Raw genomic sequence first — 22,844 nt, 5'->3', positions numbered from 1 at the left:
CTCTTTTAAAATTTCATGTTCAAGCACAGCAGCATCTATGCAGCCACATCCTCTGCCATGAATTTCAGCTGCCCAGGAGAGCTATCACATCACAGAGCCTTTCTTCAAACCCTAAACTTGTAGAAAACAAGAGCTTAGTCCACATCATGGAGGTAAAGTATCCTATGCCTCGTAAAGCACCTGAAGAAGATCAGCATCAGAAAGACGGGAACCTAGCTGAGACCTTAATAATTGATCAAGTCCATGCAATTAAGATGCTTGTAGGGCTTGACACTAGCTTCCAAGTTTTGCCTCCCTACATTTTATTTCCATATGTGCACTGCTGTGCTTCACAGGGACTGTGAAAAGAAGACAGCTTTTAGTTCTGGAAGGATCCCTCACGTTAGCTGTCTTGGTAGCTGTGTTGAGAAAGTAGTTCTTTGCTACAAGAGGAGTAAGGATCTGCTTGTCAGGGTGTTTCCATTTCAAAATGAGACTCTCTGAGACTCTCTGTTGCCATTAATTGCTTAGTGATATTGCACCCACACAAGACTAATGTAAGGAAGCCTTAATTCTGAATCTTATGTTAATAGTGGCTCTCCTGTGGCCATGAATGAAAGTATTGATTTATGTGCTCTGCAGCAAAGTCTCAATGGTGTCAATAAAAAGGTAGCTAAAAGTGCAAGATCCATCTCTGGCATCTTTAGCTATCTAGCAGAAATTGCCTCTGCCTGAAACTTTTATGTGCCCATTTGATCTATACCTTATCAGATGTCATCTACCTCTATTATGGTTCAGATATCATTAATTAAAAGCTAAGCAAGGAGCATATTCTGACAGTTGCTAACTCAGCAATGTTCAAATATTGATAGCAATCAGTGAACAAGACCAACTCTTTATATGGTGCTTTTGTGAACTAAAGAAGAGGCAGCAAAGGGAGATTCTTATGTATATATTGGTACTTAGATTATTTTTGGACCTCTTTAGATGTCTTTTTGCAGCCTGCTCTTGAATATGGCAGCTCACTAGAGAAAGAAAAGGCATCCATGAAGCTGCCATGATGGCTCCCAACCCATTGTCCCCTCAGTGCCTCAAGAGTACACAACTCACAGAGCCTTCCCCAGCCTCTCTTCTCTATGGATGACAAGAGTCCTTGAAGATTAGTGGCTCTCAGATTCTTCAAGAAGATCACAATGCATCAAAAGACAGTCTGGGGAAAAAAAGTTGAATAATAAAAAATCTGAATATACTAGTCCCGGATTCCCAGTCAATCAGACAAGCAAATGGGACAAAAAGTAGAGTGTTAAAGTGACATATAAATTTTAAACTAATTTAATTTGGTTGTAAGTGAAGGCAGTATAATACCTTCATAAACTTGTCTGTGGATTAAAAAAGCAAAACAAAACAAAAAATGATCCCTGACTTTACAAAGGTCAAAGAGCCATGGGCTAGAGGACATGGATACACAACCTACACAGATGGATTTTTGGCTGTGAAATTTATATGCAGCCTAGAAGCTTTCTTCCTTCTTAGGATTTAGGCAGAGGGTCTGGTAGCACACGTACAGTTGATGGAAAACAGCTCCTCCCCAATTACTCAACAGTTAAGAAAGAAAAATAAACAGCACAGCTCACTGTGAAATTGATCTAGAAGAGCATTAAAACTAGAAATGGACATTGAAAGCACTTAAATGTAGACTATCTGAATTTACCTATAACCAAAGCTTGATGCTTCAAAACTTCATTTTAATCTCCTGTGAGGATCTCATTGATTCCCGTAAGTATTCTAAATACTTAGATACTTTTTTTTTGGTTGCAGACAAATACACCCACAAATGTCTACTGAAATACTCATTTATTTAACATTAATGAAAAGACATTCAGTCATATACTGGTTCTCAGGTATGACTAGCTTTCTAAAGCTAGCTGATCCAGACAATCCCATAACAGAGAAAGGTTCTGTCTATGTTGAAGTATTTGACTATTTCTATAGGAATAGTTATATTTTCTAGTACATTCTCTAGTGATATTGTTAAATCAATATACAGCCATTAAAATGTCATTAATCTTTCCATAGCCATGATTGTTCTAGATTAAAATAAGTCCTTGCACTGTAGTTAACACTCCTTACAAAGCAATAAAGTATAAAGTGAAGAAAATATTCTACAAAAAGAATCATGCTGATATAAAAATTACTGTATAAATGGACATGTTAGCACAAGCAGCATTATTTTCCATGCAAAAAAAAATTTCTCAGATAAATTCCTTGAAGGGAGAGAAGAAGCAAGTCACAGAGTAAAGGGCAGTTAGAAAAGATAAAATGAGGAAGAGAAGAGAAAGGACAAGAGGAGTTACTGTTCTACTTCTGTTGCACTCAAATTTGGTTGGAAGGAGGAAAGGTACTATACTAAGACCATTGCTATGTACTCATTTTCTTTGCAATTTGAGAGGGAGAGACTAGTAAATTGTAAATATTCATAAGTTACTTAGACTAATGCATGTGCAGGGAGGTCTAAACATTTTAATGATGCATTTCATTCAATTGTAAGATTACAGGCCTGGAAGGTACCTTCAGAGGTCATCCAATTTAGAACACACTCTCAAGGAACTAAATCTGTTTTACTGCTTCTGGATAATTGTTCAACCTTTTCCCAAACTTTGTATGTTTATATAACTACAGATTTGTGTCCATGCTTCTAATTAAATTAGTTCTTTTTATTGTTTTATTTTTTTATATGGTTTTGTTCTTTGTTGCTATTATCATATCAGAACTAAAATGAAAATTCACCAAAAACTGAACTTACAAAAATTTAAAACTTAGTTCTTCACCAAGCTGAATGTAATAAATCCCCATTTTTGTCCAACTATAAGATAAGGATATAATAAAGCAGCAATAAATGTATTTCTGTTACATTAACTTTTTTAGATAGATTGACCACAAATCACAGTTTAATATTGTAGTCGTAGGAATGCATGTCAACATTTCAGACCATTTAATACACAGAGAACAAAAACTGCAACTGTGGTCAAAGTTTATTGTGGTAAATGGCATGGGGAGCATAAGAAGGACTCATACAATTTTCTCTAATGCAAAAGGGGAAAAGAAGTAACCTATTTAATTAAAAGCAGCATGTTCAAAACCAATCACAGGAAAGAAGGTATGGACTGCATAACGTTTTGTAGCCATGATTTCCTAAATATGTAAGAGAAAGTCAAGTTCTAATGAGAAGAAAGTCTTTTAAGCCAACTAATGTTGCTAGCAGAAAACTACTTCAGCTGGTTTGAGGAATGTGTGTGTCTAAAATCTTGTCTGGCTTTTCCAGTTGTACCAGCTCATCTGATCAAAGATACCACCTTTTCCTACTTAGTTTTTCAATTAACTTTTATCACATACAGATACAATAGTGACAATGCATATATATGTTAAAGGATAGTAATATTTGTGGTTTAGGGTTTATGATAACAGTATCAGACCAGAACAAAACTTCCAATGTAGGTAAAACTATTATTTTGTTTCTGTGTAGCATTTGGCCTCTCCTGCTCTCTGAAACAAGACAGGGGATTACATTTCAGATCAATATTTTCTTTTTAAGGTGCATGTCCTGTGTTTGGTGAACAGAAAATAAACCTTCCATTGTAAACACACTACTCACAATTTCACATGAAAGTCATCAGTCACTGAAGAAACACAGACAATTCCATCATTTATAACTCTTAATTTTTTAGAAAACATGGATATTAGTTAGTTGCATATTCATCCCATCACAGGAAACTACCCTTTCTCCCTACTTCTTTTCCCATGCACTTATTAAATTGTCTCAGTAAGTGTGCTATGAAAAGCCTTCTGACAGCCTTCCAAATGAGCAGAGAGAGCTTGAAGCAACATGTAGCTGAAATATACCCAGGCAAAGCAAAGATGATTTTGTATTGAAGTGGTTGTTTGTCACGCGATCTCCATAGTGTGATGAAGATATTAAAATTTTGTATTTGGCGAGAGACACAATTTGGTCCTAATCTTCACTGCATGCTGCAAAGACAAAGCATCACATGAGCTGTGCAACATGCTGTAGTTCCTATGGAAGTCCCTTCTGTAAAACCCTTGCAGTCATGACAACCCTAAACCTTCTTTAAAGCTGTGCAAATTTCCAAATGTATAGGACAACTGCTTAAGTCTAGGGGAACACCTGAGCCCATAGAGTTGGTGGGTGTTATGAGAGAAATACTTCTGTTAGGTGAAAGCAGTAAATAGGAAAGAAAATTAAGCACATCATTAGAAAAGCAGAATTTCAAGTCAGTACTTCCTGAGACCTAATATGAAATCTTTCACTAAGAAGTATTGATAATTTAAATTTTAGGACTTAAATAAAAACTTTAAACATTTGTTTAGCAAAGGATCTCAAATGGGTTTCTATGGCATCCCACATGCTTCTGATCTGACTGCACTATTGCTAGAGATTTACTGTCAAAAAGTCATTTCCCACTTCTGATTGACATGAACGAGACCGCTGGTGAAACTTCAAGTCTATACACTAACAACAATGACAGCTGGAATGACTGGATAGGATATAGTTTTCTACCTGTAAAAGTGTTATTTTTGGATTTTTAATCAGAACAAAAGGGGCAAAATCATTTTAGAAAAATGAAAAAATAGCTTGTGTCCTACAATTATGCTAAGATCCAGAAGATCGTAGGCATTTCCTGGGAGTCCTGCCAACTGAATACAGCTCCTATCCCACATTATCTGCTCCTCCTCTGTGAGGATTGAGAGGTAGGGATACAGCATAAGCCATGCTGAGCACGTGATCTGTAAACTTGCTTCATGTACAAACTGAACAGCCCTTTATTCCAGAATGAAAGCGTGCACAGATGATGTGTTCAGTCTTGTGTACAAGTATTGGCAAAGGGGCTGCGAACTAGAAAGGCTTGGAAGCTGAAGTCTTTCTGAATTTCTGTCTTTAGAAACAGCAGCTGAGACCCTGGAGGGAATGTGAAACACCAAGTGACTCCGTGGGTCCTGAATGGTCTCCCAATGGCTGAACATCTGAGGAAGCAGCTGGCTCCAGCTGGGGTTAACATGCCAATAACAGTATGTGCTGGATAGCTTTCAGGGTCAATATCAAAATCTTACCACTGTTGTGGCCAAAGTAGTCCATTCAATTAAATATAGAAAACTGGGACTGCCTGTGAAATCACCTGCTAAATAGAAAAGAGGAGAAAGCCAGCACGTGAAGAGTGAAATGTAGGCAACTGTTGCTGTTTGCTCAATTAGCTTACCAGTACAATGGGGAAAAGTAGTATGAAGGGAAATAAAAGAGGGCTTGTCTTATAATGGAAAAATTGGAGATGATAGAAAAAAAAATAAAACCAGTTTATTTACTGCCCTCTATCCACAGAGCAATGCTGCAGCTGCTGCTCTTTTGCGGCTGAAAGCCAAGCGGCTGCCCAGGCGTGGCAAGGAATTTAACTTCCTGATTATGAGCAAAAGAAACACTAGGAAACTTTGTTCCACATTGTTCAGTTCTTTCCCATTGCAGCAACTCCTGGAAGAGGGCAAGGCTGGCAATTCATGACTGTGCACCAAATTCATTTTAAGACTGAGCCATGTCAGGAATAACATCCACTGCTACTGTCTAGCTAATAGCATAATCAACTAGGATGACAATGTTGGGCAGCTGGAACTAAGGAGTGGCAAATGCTCACCTAGAATCCAACGTCCCTAAGCAGAACCTCTGACTCACTGATCAGAATAAATCATGTATTATGTATAGACACCACAGGCAGTAGTGAAATACCTGCAGAAAGTTAAGGATATGATAAAAAGACCAAACTGGAGACAAAGCCTTGATAAAACCAAGGGAAAGGAGAAATAATTATAAACGTGTATACCCAGAAGTAAATAAACATGTTTGTAAAATGTGGCTTTGATAACTGAGGTCACCTCCTGCAGCAGCAGTTGGTGATGGGGGAACAGTATCATGGGTTTCAAGAAGTCTCCTTGGGAATTTGGAAAGCCTTTTCCTGAGCAAATCTATTCTTTACAAGTAAAAAAAAAAAAAAAAAAAAATCCAGGGGATCTCTTTGGGCGCTCAATGCAGTCTAGATCCACTGCAGCTGAACAGCCTTTACTAGTACCCTGACTGAAAATTCTGTATCTTTTGGAAGTGTCTCTTTAGTGAGCTCTCAGAGGAACCTGGAAAACTCAAGGTCCAATTGTAAATAACACCTAGCTAAAAAACTTGTACTCCTCTTTCAAAGCAAAACACCAGCAAGAACTGAACACATTCTTGTGGAATCATCACCCTATGAAGACTAACTCATATAAAACCAACAAACTTATGAATTACATGTATTGCTATAAAGCTAGCTCCCTAGCACTGGATGTAAAAGTACTGTAAATATTTTTTTAAATTGTCATTTTTAAATGATTCAAACTGCAACTCAGTTCTGTGTATCCAAAAGAAACTATGCATTTTTGGTTTGTTTGTTGCATAAGCAATTACTCAAATTTCTTCACTCCCTGTTATAAGATATTGATTGACAGAAGCGATACAGACATAGGCATCCAAGATGCTTTCCAGACTGGGTAACTCTAAACCAGCATGCGGATGAAGTTATATGCATAAAAGTACACAAGCAGTGGAACTGATTTAAATGCCCTCTTCTCGGAGATAAGTCTTTAAACAGGATGCCATTTGTTTTAAACTTCACTTTTGATTGACTTTTCACTTTGTTTAGGCTCATAAATTAAAACATTCTCATTTACATATGGCTCTTTGTGCTGCTTTATGCCAATTCTTGAACACTATTTTGACAAATAATTGTAGGCAAGCCAGTATAATTAACAGATGATTACTTGTAAGGCAGAAGGGTAATTGTCAACTGGACTTAACACTGCTTTGATACTAAGTCAAGAGTTTTCTCATAAATGTAGTACGGTGTGTGTCAAAACGCTCGGTATAAATAAGCAACATAATGTAAGGCTGTCTGCTGATCTATTGGCAATCACTGGTGTTAATAGCTTAGCTTAACTGGTGACCAATTTTTCTGAGTTTCCATCGTGATGATACAAAACAGTGGTCTTTGTTTAAAGATACATATGGTACACCTTTTCTGTACTTATTTTTTTTCCTGAGGACATGCTAGTGCTTTTTTCGCATGAAGGGTAGACACTGTTCTGGCACAAGATGTCTTTATATCGTGATAAGTTACCACTGATGCCTTCAATGCATGAAACTTTCTTAAGCTTGAATACTCTCCAGTAGCAATCACATGCACACAAATTGTTGATACCGTAATTGTTGAAACATAAGCGTGATAGGGGCCCACATTGCTGTTGGCAACCTTTTATTCCATTGCATCACCGAAACAGGAGCAAGAAATGGGCAGATCCATGGAAGATGCCAGGCGTGATATAGACGCTTTCTTTTGGGGCTTAATGTGGTTTGTATGCAGAGAGCTTTGGCAATATGGCACATTCAGAACAATGGGAATAACGTGACTTGGCACAAAGCCACTGAGTAGGTTGTACCATTCAGGTGCTTAGTTTAAAGAGCTGAAACTAGGGAAGCAAGAAGCTGGAAGCCTAGGAAGGAAATATGTCCAACATTAAGCTCTTTACACTTTCTGGAGTGTAAGCAAAAACTTTGTTACAGCTTTTGCTTTTAAACTAGTCATGTTAACTCTTCATTGTTTCAGTTGATCTGGATTGTTGGAGCCCAACTTAACTTACACTTACAAAGACTTCAAACTGGATTAAAGTGAGACAGAAGAAGGTGAAATTCAGCAATAAAAAGAAAATGCTGCATTTTTCTCCTGATTTTTTTCCTAAAATGCTCTTAAAGCTAAAGAAAGATAGAGAAGAGGTGTCCAATGACTCATCAATTAAGATGAAGTCAACTCTTGTTGCCAGTCTCCCAGCCCATGGAAAAAAAATCACATCCCTCTTCTTTAGTTACCTGGAACCATACCCTTATCAAAACATAGTCTTCAAAAATTCAGAGATGACAATGTAAAATGATCAAGAATATGTAATTTGATCTGTTGTGGACTGAATAGCACACTGCAGAATGTCTAAAGGAGAGTGTTTTAAAAGCAGAATAAGAGGTCAAGCCACCTGGTGAATAACTGATTGAAAAAAGAGGAATGAATCACCCACAGAGGCTTTAGCACGCACTGTCCTACTGTTAGGATTTCTGGATTTGTTCCTTCTAGGCTGTGATCTTGTAATGAACGTGCACCTTGTTTTCAAGCAGGCACACTAAGTTCAATTCTTTCAGAAAGTCTCTGAAGCACTGCACACCTTTCTGCCCAGAAAATTTTGGACATAAAGCAAAGTACTCTATGAAAGTCCAGTATGATTGTCAACATTAGTGATAGAAAATCTGAAATTGGGGTGTGCTTGTGTGTGTCCATGTTTGCATACTTACTAATGGAGAGAACAAGTATTTCTGAAAACCTGGATAGAAGAGGCAATTGGATGACCTGTCTGAGATTCTGTCGAGTGGTTCAGCCACCATTAATTGCACAATAATGTGGAATTATGCATGCCTAAGCGTAAACAGTAAAACCAACACTTTGTTAGGGTGAAGTTAGTGAACAGATGGCATATAGACCACCAACAGTCTATAGAACATCAGACGTCTGGTATAATTTTTACACGTAAGTGTCCTTGACATTGACAAGTCAGTACATGCCACATAGCGGAACTGGGAGCTGGATTTTTATAGAGATAGCACATCACTGAAATGATGAGAATTTAAAAAAAATAGTTTGGTTATAAATAAAATCAGGATGGTTAGTATTTTTGGTAAGCAATATGCAAAAACACACAACTTGGTCTGTAGGCTATTAAAAACCTGCTCAATTCTTTGCTTAAGATTTGACAGTCGTGACCATGGAAGTAGTAAAACTTTATTTGTAATTACCATCAAATACTGTCCCTTTATGTTTTTTTGACTTAGGTGTACTAAACCTCTCCTTATAGGTGCTAAGAGTGTCTGTGAAATGTTGTCCTGGCATGGGCTGGCAGTGTTGCTTTAAGATTATAAGGAAATGTAAGAATCACAGAACCATAGAATGGTTTGGGTTGAAAGGGACCTTAAAGGTCACCCAGTTCCAATCCCTTGCCATGGACAGGGACCTCTTCCATTAAACCGCATTGCTCAGAGCTCCACCAACCAGACCTTGAACACCTCCAGGGTTGGGGTATCCACAACTTCCATGGGCAATCTGTTCAAGTGCCTCACCATCCTCACAGTGAAGAATTCCTCTGTCGTATCTAATCTAAATCTATTCTTGTTGGAGTTTGAAACCATTCCCCTTTGTCCTGTTGCTACGTGCTCTTGTAAAAAGTCTGTCTCCATCTTTCTTGTAGGCTCCTTTTAAGGATTGGAAAGCCCCATTTAGGTCACCTGAAGCCTTTTCTTTTCCACACTGAACAAACACAACTCTCTCAGCCTTTCCTCAAAGGAGAGGTACTCCATCTGTCTAACAATGTTGGTGTCCCTCCTCTGGACTCGCTGCAACAGGTCCCTGTCCTTCCTGTGCTGGGACCCCAGAGCTGATGCAGCACTGCAGGTGGGGTCTCACCAGAGCAGAGCAGAGGGGCAGAATCCCCTCCCTTGCCCTGCTGCCCACCCTGCTTTGGATGCAGCCCAGGATGTTTGGCTTTCTGGGCTGTGAGTGCACAGTGCTGGGTCATGTCCAGTCCCTCCAGCAGCCCCAGGTCCTTCTGGGCAGGGCTGCTCTTGATCTGTTCATCCCCCAGCCTGTGTTGATACTGACCAACAGCACCTTGCACTTGGTCTTGTTAAACCTCATGAGATTACCATGGGCTCACTTCTCAAGCTTGTATGTGTCAGGTTGTACCAGGCAAAGTATGGAGAAAATATTTTCAATTAGACTGACAATACTTTACATAAGCGGTAGATACATCATCCACTAAAAAAAAAAAAAAAAAAAAATTTGAGAAAAATAGAAAAAATTATGAATAAACAAAGTTCCAAAAGCTGCCCGAACTCATACCATGAAACAAGAACTTTTTAGGATAAGGAAGTAGAGAACATAGGCTTAATACTGTTCAAGAAAACTTTTCAAGAAGACTTTGATGCTTCTGTGGAAAAGAGGGCAATAATAATGATAACGGTTGGAAAATGCCTCAGTGCTTGTCTACAGATAGAAGAGATTCACCGTGTGCTCTGAGAATAATTTGAAATTGACAAATGTTCCTATAACACAAGCATCATTTAGATCAGAAACCAGATAGCAACTCGGAGGTGGTGCACATTAATAACTCTGATTGCTTTCCTTAACTGCTGCAAACTTGAAAGAAACCTTATCATCTTAAAAGCACAGTAGCACCTGATATGGCCTTCCCTATTACTTACCGTAAGTGTTTATATGCTGTTTTATAGATTTGAGTCCCCCAAAAGCCTGCTGCAGAAAAGTAAGGGTTGCAAGAACCAGTTCTTAGAGGCTGGCTAGGCTGAAGTCCATGTGCATTTTCCCTCATAGTGTTTTCAACGTGGAAGCTTTGTCCCCACATTGTCCTTTATGTTCTGTGTTTTTGTTTACGAAATGAATAGTGAAGCTTGTGAAACAACTAAAAGAAGAGAACCCCATTGTAAAAATCTAGTTGGTGGGTGGGTTTTGCAATTGTGCAGTTTTTGGGTTTCTTTAATAATAGAAGCCCCTTTCTCCACGACTCTTTTTCTAAGCAGGAAGACAACTCCAATTGACAGCTCCAGGTCAGTACCATCTCTTGTCTCCTAGTTTGTCCAAACTAATGAGTTTCTAGTTTACTTATCCTGAAAGCTTGTAAATATTGTGATTTTTAAACCAAGCTTGCCCTGCTTTTTTTAACGTCTTATAGAAATGGGGAAATCTTCATTCTTTGCTTTCTTGATCAAGTAGGCAGCAAATACTGCAGGAAAAGAACTCAAGAAATATCAAGTCTGCAAATTCCTTTAAGAATGAAACATGAAGTGACATGTGACACTTCCCAGCCTGGATATACAAGGCTAGGCTCTGGACAAGCTTCTTCCCTCACAGGACACCTCTTTGACAGGAATAGTTTTTTGTGCTTGGCATACTGATCTTGGAGTGACCATTCAACCACAGTTAGACACAACACAACTAAAAATAAAGGGCATTCAAATGAAACAACACTTCTCTTTGGACATTTATTTTATTGGGGTATAAATCTTTTTAAACAATGTGCTTACATAAAATTAAATGCTTATATATATATATATGTCTTGAGGTTAATTTCTGGGCATAGGGCAGCGATATGGGATACACATCATAAAGTCACCCCAAGACATTATATATAAATACAGAAATTAAGCACCGAACTTAAACACCATTAAGATTTAAAACTCCTAGTATACAATCTAAAACTCTAATTTGAATCTCTGCCTTAACAATATTAATATTTCACAGGTCACATTACCCCTAAAGTTTCTTTTACACCATGAATATTTTTTCCTTTCCTGCATTTACCATTGCAATTGGTGCAAAAACACTTGCAGGCTGACCAAAACTGAGATAAGCAAAGTAGGAGTTGAGGAGAATATGGCTATCCCCTAATGACAGCCTTTCAAATTCACACAATTTTCCAATGTGCAACATTCTCCATATAGACGATTCATATCAGGTTTTAGTTTGAAGCCTAAAATGATCAAGAAGAACCAGATTAAGAAACATAATTTCCTAATGTCAAAATAATAAATCTGGTATTTGATACCTAAGGTGAATAGCTGTGAATTAAATCTTGTTTTATTAGAGACTGTTAAGTAACTTTGTTATAATGTAATTTTCCTATCCTTTTCTCCTTCTTTTAAGTTACCCTTCAGTAAATATTGCATCCTGAACATTAGCATGAACACTATGCATTGCTATAATTCTTATGAATGCTGCAAAGGATATGAGCATTTTTGGCTCTTGAAGGATTTTCTGTTAAGGGCCACCTTTGTTGCTGATGAAGAACTCAAATTACAACTAGTCCTCAATCTCTTTCATGGTGATGAAAGGCTTCTGTAGTGGGGGGAACATGGCTCAGGGCACCCATGTACTAAGAAAAAAAGCAAACCCAGCATCTCTTGCAATTCAGCAGATGGAGGGGACAGAGGAAGGGACAAACTTGAGTCATACGGCCTTCAAAATTGTTCAAATTAACCTTGCCTTTTTAGCGCCCACTTACAATTTGTACAGTGTGCTGGATGAGCAACTAGCTGGAAAGAGAAAGTCAGTCTCTTCTTTTCAACAACTGGTGAAAAGCCTTCTAAAGCTTTTTCCGGTGTTGCATAGTATATTGAAGTCTTATTTCGAACTTGGAAAACAAGTAATCTCAAACACTTCTTGCTCTCTAGCCACTGAAAGCTCGAATTATGGATTCTTATTCTTTTCTTTACTCATTATATTAACTCTTTCCATGCACTTACCCAATTTTCTCACATTATGCAGATTTTTCTTTTCTGGGCAGATATACAATACCCTATCCCTACTCCCAGGTTAGCTCGCTGCTTGCTAGGGAACAGCAGCATTTGTCCCATTCATGTTTTTAGCTAAGTGAATGGTGATAACTAGAAAGAAATTCATGTTGCAACCACTTCTATCAGTGGGATGCTAATTTGGAACTCTCTCCTGTGCCTGCGGTGTGAAAGAAAAACATTAAAAAAAAATGTTTTCAGTCAAATTTATCTCTTCTCTGTAAGAGAAATTAGGGCAGGCATGGTTGCACAAAAGCTTTTTCATCAACCTATACAACTTCAGATAAATACAAACCTTGGGAAGCTTACAGATGACTTCCTCATCATCTGCCTGTAATAAACTAACAGAACCTGTCAGGATTCCCTTAGAACCTGTGGGAAGGACATGAAGCTGTGTCACGGGAGGTTTAGGTTGGGCATTAGGAAAAGGTTCTTCACCCAGAGGCTGCTTGGGCGCTGGAACAGGCTCCCCAGGGAGGTGTTCAAGGACCACAGCCTGCTGGAGTTGAGGAAGTGTTTGGACAATGCTCTCAGCACATCTGGGTTCTTGCGGTGGTCCTGTGCAGGACATGTGCAGGATCCTAGGAAGATCCTAGTGAGTTACTTCCAACTCAGGATATTCTATGATTCTATGAACCACATTTGTCTTGAACTTACCTTGCTTTTATCACTTACCAAAAGTTCAGGAGTTTAATTCCTGAAGCCGTACTTCTGCATTTCAAGTGAGCTAACAATTCACTATTTACCAAGAACATTTGAGATGTGTTACTCAGATTCATCAATTTTTGCAACTGCTACGATTCCTGCTCTGCCAACCCCTCCTCAACCTTACCTGGAATCAAACTTACACTGGCACCTTAACATGAGGAGGAGGACGGTGGTGGGACACATCACGACCTATATCCAATTGCACTCCCCAGCGTGAGCTGCTTGATTATTTTATATTAATTGAACCGATCCACAGCATAAAACCTTTTGAAGTGTCCCCGTGATGACAGAAGAAAAAGTACATCCACAATACAGACAGCAATGTAAGGGAAGCCTTTTAAAGGCACGTTTTTAAGAAATTTGCGTATCCCGTTTTCCCTGTGCCTTCCAGCGCTAAGCCAGGCTCCTTCCGGCCTCGGGCAGGGGTCTCTTCCCGAGCACGGTCCCTCGGAGGCCGGCGGCGCCCGGGGAGCGGCAGGCAGGAGCACGGGGCACGCGCCGCTTCCCACGCTCCCGCCGCTCGCCCCCGCGGCAGGCGGACTGGATATTTTCCCTTTTTTTTGGACCTCCAGTCCGACTTCCGCACACCGGCGAGCTGGTAGTACGGCGAATGCCAGTCGGAAGCACCTAAAAAACCCCCAAGCAAACAAAAGGAACCCCCAACAACAAACCTAGAAGTCCCAGCAGGCGGCCGCACCTCCGGGAGCCGCCGGGAAGCGCCAGCCGCCGCGGCCCAGCCGGAGCGCGGACGTCCTGCGCCGCCCAGCCCCGCCCCATCCCGACCGGTGCCGGACGCAGCCGGAGACTCCCGAGCTCCCCCCTCTCCCGGCTCCACCGCCCTTGTTCCTCGGGCGGGGACTCGCTTCCTTTCCCGACTCCCCCTTCCCACCCTCCTCCTCCTCCCAGTCAAGATGGAGGACGGTGATAGCCGCGGCCACTGGCATCGCGGCGGCTAGGGCAGCTGCTGCTCCTCCGGATCGCTCCTTGCTCCCTCTAAAAAAAAAAAAAAAAAAAAAAAAAAAAAAAAAAAAAAAAAAAAAAAAAAAAAAAGAAAAGAGAGAGAGAGGAAAAAAAAAAAGGCTGGAAACATTCCTTCTTTCTCCGCCCACCGGCTGCTGGCTGCGCGGACCGCTGGCCCTTCCCATGCCGTCGTCGTCGTCGTCGCCCTCCTCCTCCTTCTCCTCCTCCTCCCGCGATTGTCTGCGCTCCGGCTGCCGCCCGCCCGCCCGCCCGGACTCCCTGCATGCACACGCCGCCTCCTAGGTGGCTGCGGGGGGTGGGCGCTCCCGGAGCTGCCATTCCGCGCATACCTTCATGTCCCTGCGCTCGCTGCGGCCGCCCGCCGCCGCCCCGCATCGCTCGCCCGCTCCGGCTGCCACCCTGACGGCCGCTCTCGCCCGGAGGTGAAGCCGGGATCCGCGGAGGGGGCGGCGGGGTCGGCGGCGGGTCTCGCCCGGTGGAACCACCGCCGCCGGCGCACGCAGCAGCAGCAGCAGCAGCCATGAGCAGCGCCGCTACCGCCACCTCCGCCGCCACCACGGCCGGCAGCGGCGCGGGGGAAGGGGCCGAGGAGGCGGCCAAGGACTCGGCGGACATCGCGGCGTTCTTCCGATCCGGTGAGTGCGGTCCTGTCCTGGGGGAGCGGGGAGGAAGGGGCCGGCGACGAGACCGCGGCTGGAGGTAGAGGCGAAAGGTGGCCCTGGGGAAGCGACGTCCTCCCTGTGGAGCCGGGAAAGGAGGCGATGGCAGCCGGCTTTGTCAGGTGGCCTCGGGGAAGGCTCCCCCGCCTCTCGCCGGCGGGGTCGCCTCGGCACTGCTCGTCCGTTCCTCGGAGAGGCGGCAGGGAAGGGAGCCGAGCCCCGCGTCCCGTGCCGGGGACAGCGGGGGTTCAGGCATAGCAACTCGCGGGCGGGACGCCACCCTCGCCAGCAGAACCAAGGCGTGAAAACGGGGGCGGTGGCGGCGCGGCCCGGCCGGGAGGGTGCGGGGCTGCTGCCGCCCCGGGGCGGTGTCGCCGGTGACAGGTGCGATTCTGCCTCCGATGCCGGCCCGGTAGCGGGCGCGTTACCGGGGCCGGGCGGCACCACCCAGCGCCAGGCGGACCCGAGTCCCCCGAAAATGTCCCGCCGGGGGTTGCGGGACGGGAGGCCGGTGGAGGAGCCGCTCCGATCCGGGCAGCGCAGGGTGACGGAGGGGCGGGAAGGGTGAGCGGGTCCGCAGGGCTGCGGGGAGCCGGTTGTGCCGGCCGGGCCCCCCGGGGAGGCGGGCGGGCAGGCAAGGATGACACCGCTATAAAAGGCAGCGCTCCGCCGGTGCTGTGTGGCTGGGTGGCGGCCCAGGGCAGGGATGGGAGAAGCGGCATGGAAAGTAGATGTTCTAAGGAGAAGCGAAAGAGGCAGACAAAAAGCGAAGTCCATGTTAAGGGGGTGTCGCTGCCTCGGCTGAGGCGGGGCAGCAGCGGCTCTCGGGCGCTGCCGGGCTGGGAAGCCGGGCTAGGCGCGGAGGATCGGGAGGGGTAGGGGGGGAGCCTGTTGACAGGCTGCCGGGATAAAAAAAAATGGAGGCTGCCTTCTCCCTCGGTGTTTACTCTCGGCACGCAACCGGGCGGGCAGGGCGGCTGCGCCCGCCGCCGAGACGTTGTCCCCCGGGGGATAGCGGCGGGGACGGAGGGAGGGCAGGACTGCCTGGGCCGGCAGCGGGGACGGAGCCCTGCGGGCAGCCTGGGCGGCGGCAGCAGTGAAGCCTCCCCTCGGTGCCGGCTGCCCTCCCCGAGCGGCGGCGGCTCCTCCCCTCTGTCCGCTCCGCCGGCGGCTCCGAGCCCCCCAGGGCACCCCTCGGCCATCGCTCCCGGGCGGGGCACCCGGGCTGGGCTGGGCACTTGCTCCCTTTGGCTGCCTAAAAAGGAGCGGCGAGCAAGGAAAATGCAGACTCACCGCTGTAAAGACGAGGGGGTTGGCCGATTTCGTGTGTAAAAAATAATGATGGCAGTAGTAATAATAGTAGTAAAAGCTGTATTCATTGGGTTTTTAAGGAAAGTCCCCGAGGGAAGTGGGAAGCAGCGTAATCAGTGCTTCTTGCGGTCGGTGGTGCTGCTCAGTGTGTTTGGTTTCATGAGGGTGATGGAGGAGGTGTGATTTGCAGCAGGCATCCCTGAAGCAGGGCTGGGAGCTGCGTTTGCGTGGACAGAGGGTCCGAACAGGGGGCTGTGTCCCTTCTGGAGGGCTTGATGCTCCCGAGGCATCCTGCTTCACATCACAGCCATGAATGTGAAGCTCCTTGTCAAGATGCTGGCCTTGGTGGGTTTTGCCATGGAAGAAGGACTGAGCTTTATCACTGCCAGGAAGAAATCCCGATGAAAGCAAAATGACAGATTAGAACAGTAGGGTTACACACAGTAGTCTGCCTAGCGTAGTTACAAATGGGTGCATGTGTAGTAATCTTTCAGTTTAGGAAGACCCTGCCAGCTGTATTAATAATCAACTTCCACATATATGTGTGGGTTGAAGGATGCTACAGCTGGTAACCTCGTAAGTGGTGCAGTGATGACTTCTGATGCTGATAACTTCTGATAACAGGGAAGTTGCACTGAGCTCAGTATTGCAGCAACTGAAAATATTAAAGTGGTAGAAGGACATGCTTATCAAAAAACTCTTAGAGCATATTTAACAACTAGCATTCTGATTTCCATATTTGCATGTGGAGGTTGTCTGGTCCAGCCTGGGCTCTGACATACACTGGAAAATGTTCTGGCATCTCTTGTGGGTGTTTGGCATTGAGAAGAGCTCTTCGAATTCCGCCTCTGTACATGATCCACTCTTTTATAAGGAGAGGGTCTATTAAGAGATCTCCGGTGCTTCCCTTTGTTTGAACAACAGGCACATTTTTTTCAGTGAAACACAATGTGCACAGTGATCAATGAACAAGGAAAAAACTTTGTTTGGTGCACTTAGGAGCAGACAAAATATTTTTTCTGTACAGAATTTACAATAACAAATGCTTCCTTTTTCCTGTCACTTGCAGCGAATATTAGCAAAGCTGTAGCTGTTATTTAAAAGAGAAAATGAGTAAAAATGTTGCAGTGTTTTCCAGGAGGAAAAAAACCCCAACAACAAAAAGCTTGCCTAAACAATCAGTTCTAATCTTAGGTTGGTTAAATTAGTCAGTTGAGCTGCCAAGTGGGGTTATTGACTTTCCTCCTGTCCTTTTGTAAGACTAAGCCTGAAGTAGAATTAAAGTAGCCTGAAGAATGGAGTTTTGTTATTTGGAAGATGTTTTGTTAAGATATTGAACAGCAGCTAGGTTCACATCACTTGAAATGTGGACATTTCCAGTTTTCACTTTGGTTATGTAAATGTAAATTCACTCTTGAGTTGTTGGGGAAATAAAATTGCAGTTGAAATGTGAGGAAAGCAGCTGAACTGGAAGCACCACTGGTGGTGGTAGTTAGGAACACATAAAGACTGTGCGTCTTGAATGTAAATGAGGAATCCCTTCACTGGAATTGGAAGAAATTGAGGCAGCTTACTTTCTGCTACATACTTGGTATCTAAATCTCATTATTTGAAGTTAAAAAGAAAAGAGTACCTTGTTACATTTGTCACCTTTGTGGCAGGATTAATAGTAAAAGAAGGAGAGTTGAGTGCTGGACAAAGTGATTACATTTTGAAGGAGAAAACACAGTGGTTGTTGGAAGTGCCTTTCTGTCCTGTATGTAAGTTGGAGATCAGAAATGACTGTGTAAACTGACAGAAGGATACTTTTTGAGCTATAAATGTATAGACAAACATCCCTTTTTTTTTTTATTAAAAAGTGCACTGGATTGACTTGAAAGGACTGGTAAAATACCTTTGAGTTATGAAAAAAAGACTGTTACCATATGAAAACCCAGTAGTGCAGAGTCTAAGGCTGTGTAGTGTTAAGTGTGTTAACATGTGTTAAGTATACAAGATCTATTTTTAATGAAAAGTTATTAAGATAAAACTTTTCAAAATGTATTCTGAGTTTCAACCTAAAATTCTATGTATTTGAAAGGTCTGAAAACAGCTGACATGTGCAAAGTTGAATTTGAGGCCATCAAGTCATGGCTTACAGGGCAGTAACCAATACTGAGGTTTTGTTTGGTTGTTGTTGGTTTCATCTTTGCAGCTTTGAGTCCTCAAAACTTTGGGAAGGAGACTCAACTGATATCTTCAGGATGCAAGAATAAGGGCTGTCTGTTAAGTTTAAATCATGCTATTATAACAGTGTTTTTGAAACCAAAGTATTTTTACTGGTTGAAGTTAGTGAATTTTGGTTTTAGGCATAGAGAACAAAACTTTTTTCATCTAAGTAAAAGACATGTTGATCGAACTTTTAGTAAGTTACCCTTTTGGGATGATGGAAAAATCTGTGAATACAAAAGGTTGCAGAGGAAAAGGTTTGTAAGCACTTCAGTCAGCTAGCTAGATACTATAGGAAGTGCCTTTATAAATTACTCTGATAAGTCTTCATGGAAAAAAACAACCAACTGATAGCTCTTCACAGTAGTGAGTTGAAAGTGGATGGAGTTATTTCCTGTAAGATACATTTTTTTATGAGTGGCCTCTACAAACTGTGCAGTAACTTCATTCATATATGGACAAACGATACAGTTTTTGTAAGCCGTTGAGGAGATTAGTGTTGTCACCACCTGTTTATGTGAACTCTTGCCACATTCCTAGAAGGAACACAGTGTACATACTGAGCAATGGGAAGGGACCTTTGGAGGAACAAAAATGTTTGAAAAGCAAAGGGAAAAAAAAGGGGCCCCAAAAGTCTCTTCATTAAGGTGAATAATTGCCCAGGCTTTGCCAGGTAAAATATGAATATAACTGTTTATTGTACTTCATCCCTTGATATGGGAAAACAAAAAAATGGAGGGTTTTCCATCTAAACCCTAATCTACACAGGTGGCAGCAGTCCTTTCTGAGGAGAAGGAGTAAGTCTGAGATGAATGTGGGTCTGGGGGAGGTGGGTGTTCCAAGTAGAGTTCAGTGTGCCACCTCTCAAGGTGAAGTCAGAGAACAGGCTGGTAGCCAGAATAGCTTTAAATAGCACCTGGTTCTAATGTTGTACACTTAGTTGAACCCAGACTGATTCAAGGCTCAAGTTACTAGTACTTGCAGAAGTCTTCAAATGTCCACAGCAACAACAAATCTCAGCATCCTGTTTTCCTAAAATACTCACATGTTCATTTTGGTACCTAAACACATACATCTCAAACCAAAGTTTTAAATTCTCTTATCATTAAGCTTAGCTTAAGAAACAAATGCACAAGCACGATACACTAAGTCTGCCTATAACAACCTAGGCTGATAGTTGCTTGAATAATTGAGACCTTAAAGAAGTATTAATGAGTGTCATGAAAACATGATTGATTTTCTTCTTTTTCTCTTAAATAACGATCTTGTTGTTTGCTTAGTTTTCATGAACATCACTTAACAAATAATACTGTAAAGATAAAAGCTAGCATTTAAAAATATGTTCTTTCAAGTTTACAAGGAGGACTTATGTTTTATTTCTTCCTGATTATATTGCTTTATATACTGTTGCCTTGCTTCCTTTACATTAGTGTCCTGTGTGATAGTGGCTGGGATAGTTGGCTGCATGTAGTAGACAGCATTAAAAATGCTGCCATAGAGAAAGTCTTCTAGGAGGAGGGAAAGGAGAGAGGGTTGGGAAAGATTACACGGAAAAGAAAAGGCAAGCATATTATTAAAAGGCAGCAATTTTTTTTCAAGAATACTACTAATAAAAACACACTATCATTTAGATCATAGGCAAAATAGCTTTCAAGGTAGGCATCAAATGTGAGAAACAAGCCAAATTTCCATCTTAAAACCATGAAGCAGAACACACCATCTCTGAAGTTAAGATAGGTGGATCTTCTTAGGAAGGCACACTCTCCTGCTGTTGTGTAGTAGGTAACTTACAGAGAAGGTAGCCAGAGCTGTGGTTGTTGCTTACTTGGTGTGGCAGTTGGAGTCGCTACAGAGTAGTGACGAGTGTCTGACAGAAATCATCTAATAGTGAAGCCAGAAGTGAAGTTTTGCCAGGCAGCACTGGTGGTAGCCCGTGTGACAGCTCCATGCTGTCCTCTGCGAGTACTGGTTCTTGGTCCTGTGGCTGTCAGGAGCTGAGGTGTGTTTTAAGAAGTGGTGAGCATGCAGAGGATGTAAAGTATGAAGCAAGTCCATTCTTTCGTATCACTTTGAGTGATGACAGCATTTGTATTAAAAAAATAAACACAACAAAAATTTACAGTGTTGTGTAAGCTTTTCAAGAATCTGTTACTTTGTGCTTTTAGTTGCATTAGTAACAGTATTGCTGTCATTAGTGCTGGTTGACCTGGGCTGAAGAGGAAGTGGGCCCTTTTGTGAAGGTTTGATCCAATTCCAGAAGTATCCATTTTAATAAGATGGTTGAAGCAGGGTGGTGTGTGTGTGTGTGTGTAAATGGTATTTTGAAAAACACTGTAGAAAAATGCCACAACTTGATAGTTTCTGATGAGCATATGCAGAGCAAAAATAACTGCAGAAACAATGAAGTTACAATGGAGAAGTTACACTGGGAAATAGCATTGTTGAATTGATGTTCCCTGGAACAATGAAGATGAGGATAGAGAGCTTCAGTGTGAAATGCAGCAGCTGTTGTGCAGTTTGGTTTTGTGTGAAACAGCCAAGCTTCTCTGGGGATAGCCAAGGATTGATAAAGTTAGAGGTTAGGGTGTGTTTGTAACAGTTGGAGGAAGAAGTCCTGAGTATTTCTAAGAGAGGACAGAGAATTACTTGTAACATCTGTGGTAGCTGGCAGTTGATAAACTAAATGCACATTTGGAGGGGAAGGTAAATGGGAGTTAGAGAAAAGCCAGGTCCATTCTTGGAAGGAGTGCATTTGAGCTGGCATGAAGTGCTGATGTACTCAGAAAGGAGCTGACAGAAGTAGGAAGAGACTTGGTGCAAGCCAGGGCTTTCATCAATTGCAGAGCTCAGTCATTGTGTAGACAAGATGGGTGGTAAATGTTTCTTAAAAAGTGGTTTGTCTCCAGTTAAATGTGTCCCACAGCAACCTAACAGAAACAGGTATGAATTTCAACCTGAAATATCATGTGACTTCCAAGAGCTTTTCCATGTAAAATCACTATCTAGGTAAATAAAATCTGAAGAAAGACTGGAAAGACGTACCCCAATATGTAGAGAAAATATTAATGTTTCTCTGCTCCTTTTCAATTTAAAATAAAAATTAAAATATTTATAGTGTCAACAAATGTTTAGATGCAGACTGCTGGGTCAGTTTAATAGAGTGAAACTGCGTAGTGATTTTAGGTCTGCATCTTGAAGGAGGTAAGATCACTGAAACAGCTGTTCATGGTCAGCAAAAGTGTTAAAATAGTAAAGAGACATTGAAATTTTGGTAATGCAGTGGTAGTTGAAGTAAAGAGAACAAGGGAAACAGTTTTTCTGCTTGATATTGGTGAGAACCAAGTTTAATCTTAAAAAAAAAAAAAAAGGCTACAAAGTAAAAAAAACCCCACGATGGTCATAGCAGGCTATTTTAATTTAATGACTAAGATTGTTGCATCTATTTGTTGTTCTCATCAAGAAATTTGCTTTATTTGGAGAAGGATCCTTGTTTAACTTAACATTTTTCTCGGTGCGGTAAAATCAAAAAGTAGACTACTGGTGAAGTAATACTGATGATCTGCAAAGCTGAGTCATATTCCTTCAGGAAGGATACTGCTGTTTTGAGAAAACAGATCACTTACCCAGTAGTGAGGAGGAGGAATTGAAATGACAGGGAACAACTCAAGTGCTTTTAGCAGTAGACACTACAGTACATTAAAGCATCTGATTTTCAGCCTGTAGAGTAGGTTGTTGTATGGATACACAAAGAAGAGGGTCATAAATGAGTTGTGTCCACAAAGTTTCACTAAACAGTCTGAGTGACAAGACCCTGCTTTAAAGATACAAAACCCATTCCAATGGTTTCTCTGCCAAATAGCTACTCAAAGTAATCTGAAATAGCCTAATTGTGCGTTTGTTTAAAAAGCAGGGTTGTTTTTTAAGGCTGTTGAGTGGAGTCTTCTGAAATAATTTAGTCAAATTTGTCTAATCTCCCGTGTTACTGCCTTGCATAAGTGGCAGTAGCACTGTTAATACAAACCACTGCAAATATGTAACAGGTTTTCCTACTGAGCAGTGCTGAACTGTGCCTCTTGCTGGTACTTCTAGATGTGATGTTTTGTAATCTGGACCTTACTAAAGAACTGAAATAAGAATTACTGTTTTATAATTATGGTGGGAAGAAAAGGCAATCTTTACAGGGAGATGAGAATTTTTTTTTTTTTTAATCTCTCAGGGCCTAAGATGTTGAGGGAGTGAGATATAAAGTATATAGAGAAAAGTGCTTTTGAATCCTTCCAGCATTCAAAATAGGTCAGGGGTTTGCTTTATGTTTTATACTATAGGTGTAGTATAGTGTGCTTGGATAATTCCCACAAATCTGTGCAAGAGTCAGGATGATGTTACTGGCATATCTAACAGTCCGACATGAGCCTGAGATTCAGGAAGGTTTGTTTCACTAGTGTGCATGAGGATATATGTATGCATGTTACACTGTCAAACTAAATATTCCATGTGGCTTCCAAAACTCG

General features: G+C 42.1%; 1 protein-coding gene across 4 annotated transcripts in view; it reads left to right on the top strand.

The window, feature by feature from the left end:
• Positions 1-14,229: 14,229 nt before the first annotated feature.
• The window catches only part of TRIO (trio Rho guanine nucleotide exchange factor), a 248,434-nt gene continuing 239,819 nt past the window's right edge, over positions 14,230-22,844 (top strand). Inside the window, exon 1 of one of the 4 annotated variants that reach the window (XM_039549490.1) lies at positions 14,230-14,790. In XM_039549490.1, the coding sequence (XP_039405424.1) occupies positions 14,676-14,790 (115 nt within the window). In that variant the 5' untranslated portion in view covers positions 14,230-14,675. The remainder of the gene's footprint in view (positions 14,791-22,844) is intronic. The other 3 variants (XM_039549489.1, XM_039549488.1, XM_039549487.1) reach the window with 3 other exon arrangements.

This window comes from Corvus cornix, chromosome 2 (assembly GCF_000738735.6).
Source record: "Corvus cornix cornix isolate S_Up_H32 chromosome 2, ASM73873v5, whole genome shotgun sequence".
Lineage (NCBI taxonomy): Eukaryota > Metazoa > Chordata > Aves > Passeriformes > Corvidae > Corvus > Corvus cornix.
The sequence above is the reverse complement of the archived record's forward strand: the minus strand, read 5'-3'. Positions and strand labels throughout refer to the sequence as shown.